This window comes from Cyprinodon variegatus, unplaced genomic scaffold, assembly GCF_000732505.1.
Source record: "Cyprinodon variegatus isolate N-32 unplaced genomic scaffold, C_variegatus-1.0 Scaffold296, whole genome shotgun sequence".
Taxonomy (NCBI): Eukaryota; Metazoa; Chordata; class Actinopteri; order Cyprinodontiformes; family Cyprinodontidae; genus Cyprinodon; species Cyprinodon variegatus.
Window position 1 is genome coordinate 465,675 of NW_015150749.1, and position 3,652 is coordinate 469,326.

Below are 3,652 nucleotides of genomic sequence, written 5' to 3' on the forward strand. Positions count from 1 at the left end.
TTTTGTAATTATTATTATTATTTTTTATTTTACAATTTTGGTATAATTAGTGCTCTAAGTGGGTTCCTCTGTCAGTTAAAGGCATGTTTTACAGTCACTGGACAACATGCCTTATATATATATATTTATTTATATGGGCTTCCCAGGCATACATGTCTGCATTGGCTCCAAAAGTTGTGCTCCACATCCCATATCATCTGCTTCATCCAGTCTTGCATGTATCTCTATGGAGCAGAAACCTCTTCCTTCCTCTCAACTTTCCACCAGTGGGAACACTTTGATTGATATTTGATCATTTACAGAATCCATGCACAGACTGATGATCAGATGCACAAAGCAACTCACATTTTCAGGAGCTCTGAGAGCTTTCCAGACAGAGACTGGTCAAACCTGGCTGTAGCTTCTGTTAGATGCAGACCTCCATCCTCTGTCTCCTTCTCAAACACTCCCAGGACCAGACCCTATAGATGAACACACACACACAGCCCCATACCATGCTGTTATAGCGGCTCCTAGGATCACTGCTGCACCACTGGGAGGTGATTTACTCACTTTTCTCTCCTGCAGGTAAGTCTGAGAGGCAGAAAACGGCCTGCAGATTTGATTCCTCGCCGTCGCCTGTATCGCTTTCCTCACACCAAACATTGTCACCTGTTGGGCATGTATTAATCTGAATTAGTATCCTGGTTATACCCCGCTAGAAGGTCAGACACTCACATAAGCGAAGAGTCGCGTTTAAGTGGCGTCACCGATAGGAGGTGGTGGGACTTTGTCGCCACCTGGCGGCGATGAGACACATCTTCAGGTACAGAAACAACATTGAATAAAAAAATCTCCTAAGCCAAAAAAGCTGGAAAAAAAATCTTGAAAAACATTGAGTACTTCTGGTAATTTTAAAACAATTTTAACCCGATTCAAAAATAGCATTTATTTAGTTTATTTTATTTTTTTAGAATTTAAACTTTCACATTATCTTGGGCCTAAAATATTTTTGGCTATCGTCTCTCAAATAGTCTCTTGATGTCTTTAAAAAGTAATCATCATCAATACCTTTTGAACTCCTTTCTATTCTTTTGTTTTACATAAAAAGCACAAACCTGTGGGCTATGTTTTAATGAAATTTGATAAGACCAACATAATAAAGGAGGGAGAGGAAAGACCTTATAGACAACTTTTGACATTTTGTATAGGGTATACAAAACCAAATTTCGTTTTGGTCAGCTTTTAGACAAGGCATGAGGAGCAGCTTGACAGAAAAATTAACATATATTTATTTCAGAAAGTGCATCAGTGATCAAAAAACATGGTGAAAAAACAAATTGATATGGAAGTTCAGAGCATTAATACATGGTGCAAATATGCAGTACTTTTCGTTTGGTATTATCAGTGTAATGCAGAGTCTATGACTTGATTTACAGGCAGCCTGTTGGTGGGGGGAAGAAACTGTTATGGAATCTGCTGGACCTGCATTTGATGCTTCGAAGCCTCTTTCCAGAGGTCAGCAGGGAGAACAGTCCATGGTCGGGGTTTGAGGGGTCTTTGATAATATTATTGGGTTGGGACACACAGCGCTGGGAGGAAATGTCTGCTCATCTACAGCTGAGCTGTTGATGACCAGTGGAGCGTGGTTAGGCCGGTTCTTCCTGAAGTCAACGATAATCTAATTCGTCTTCTCCACATTCAGGGTCAGGTTGTTGTCTCTGCACCAGTCCACCAGCTGCTCCACCTCCTCTCTGTAGTTCTGGTCATTGTCATCACTGATGAGGCCCACTACCGTGGTGTCACCTGCAAACTTCATGATGTGATTGCTGGTGAATCTGGGGACGCAGTCCTGATGGGAGCCTGTGCTTAGGGTAATGACATCAGAGGTGTTCTGTCTGACCCAGACTGACTGAGGTCTGTTGGTGAGGAAGTCTAGCAGCCAATTGCAGAGGGTTGTATTGAATCCCAGCTGTTTCTGTTTGCCCATCAGATGCTGTGGAATGATTGCGTTGAAAGCAGAGCTTAAGTCCAGGAACAGTATCAGCACGTGGCTGTTTTTTTCCTCAAGAGTGCATTGTTTAAAAAAAAAAAAAGTAAAAATGTGAATTTTTAAAATTTGCAGCAGTATAAAAAAAAAATCATGTAAGCTTATTTTTATGAAAAATAAATCATTTAGATTAGGCAGGATCACATATACACTGTGTATTTATATGTATACCTACTCAGGTGTGTGTGTGAATATGAATTGTGAATGTAGCCTGTTGTTCAATATGTGCGAAAAAATAAAAAATTAAAGGCAAATCAAGGGAATCTGTGAAGGCTTCAGTTTTTTGTTAGAGAAACCTAACAACATGAAAATAGAGTACAGGTCTGATGATTTGGACTGATCTAAAGTTGGTTATGTTATAAAAATGGAATAAAGATTTGTACTGTAAACCTACCAACATGAGCTCATCATACTCCTAAACAGACATACTGGAAGAGGAAAGCATTAATCCTGGAAGCAGGTTAAAGGAGGCTCCAGTAGAAGAGGAGAGCTCACATGGGAAACTGTGTTGCGTTGACAACTACGGTATTAGAATTTCATGCCACAGATCACTGATGAAAGGCAATGAGAAAATCAGTGTTTAAAGGAAGCCACATGACATCATTTTGTAGTTTGCAAAATAAAAGTATCCTAGATATTTAATTTTGCTCATATTTAGCACCATCGTTCTATTCTGCCAATATGTTTTTGTTTTGTTTTGTTTTAACAAAAAAAAGTACTGTCAGACCTATAAAAGAGGAGTTTAGATTAAAGTGTAGTCATGTGCAAAATGTTGGTAAGTCCTGAAAACAGAGATTTATAAATTTGTTCAATCATTCTAATCCAGCTTGAGAGGTTTTGCAAAGCAGAATGTGTAAAAAATGTAGTTTTTATTTTGGGTAAAGTTGGTAGAAACTTGCAAAGACTGGTTCCCGGAAAAGTTGACTGCAGTGACTAAATATGGATTAACAAACAGAACATTTTTTTGTTACTTATTGTTTTATCATACCAAATCCCAATACAATGCATTCTAATTTATATTTGGCAAGATGTGGAAAATGTTTATTTAGGAATACAGTTTGGATGGTGCTGAAAACCATACTGTCATAGCAGGCTGTATCGTCATATTATTTACATGTTCTTTTATTGTTGAGTAAAAAGCAAAAATATTTTTTTCAAAAAGCCATGAATTAAGGAGCAGAAGAAATAAATAAAAAAAAAACTCTCTGGTAATAGGAAACAATACTTAAAAGGAACTAGACTGTCTGTTATAGGACTCCCAATTGCTCCGCTCCTGGGGATCAGCTGTTATATCTTAGGTTACTTTTTTCAGGAAAATGGGTCAATGGATTGGGGAGCTGTTTAGATTAAAGAAAGTGATCAACAATAAAAAAGGCATTTTGAAATTAGAAACCCACCAGTGTTTACGAGATGTAGATTATAACCTATAGGAGCACAGATCCAAGCAGCTGAAGGGAATGTCTTTCTTAGGATGGTTGAAATCCTTCAGGATGACCATTAAATTCATTTCTAACGTCTCAGAATGTAAAAGATGAGGCTGCGGGGGAAGGTTTTTTTTTCATGAATGTTCATGATGGATGGATGGATGGATGGATGGATGGATGGATGGATGGATGGATATGT

At 38.3% G+C, this 3,652-nt stretch overlaps 1 protein-coding gene across 1 annotated transcript in view; it reads right to left on the bottom strand.

The window, feature by feature from the left end:
* lap3 (leucine aminopeptidase 3) overlaps positions 1 to 734 on the bottom strand; it is a 6,619-nt gene extending 5,885 nt beyond the window's left edge. The window contains exons 1-2 of the mRNA XM_015383845.1: positions 553 to 734; positions 346 to 461 (exon numbers count right to left, since the gene is read on the bottom strand). Of these exons, the coding sequence (XP_015239331.1) occupies positions 346 to 461; positions 553 to 645 (209 nt within the window). The 5' untranslated portion in view covers positions 646 to 734. The remainder of the gene's footprint in view (positions 1 to 345; positions 462 to 552) is intronic.
* Between the last annotated feature and the right edge of the window lie 2,918 nt (positions 735 to 3,652).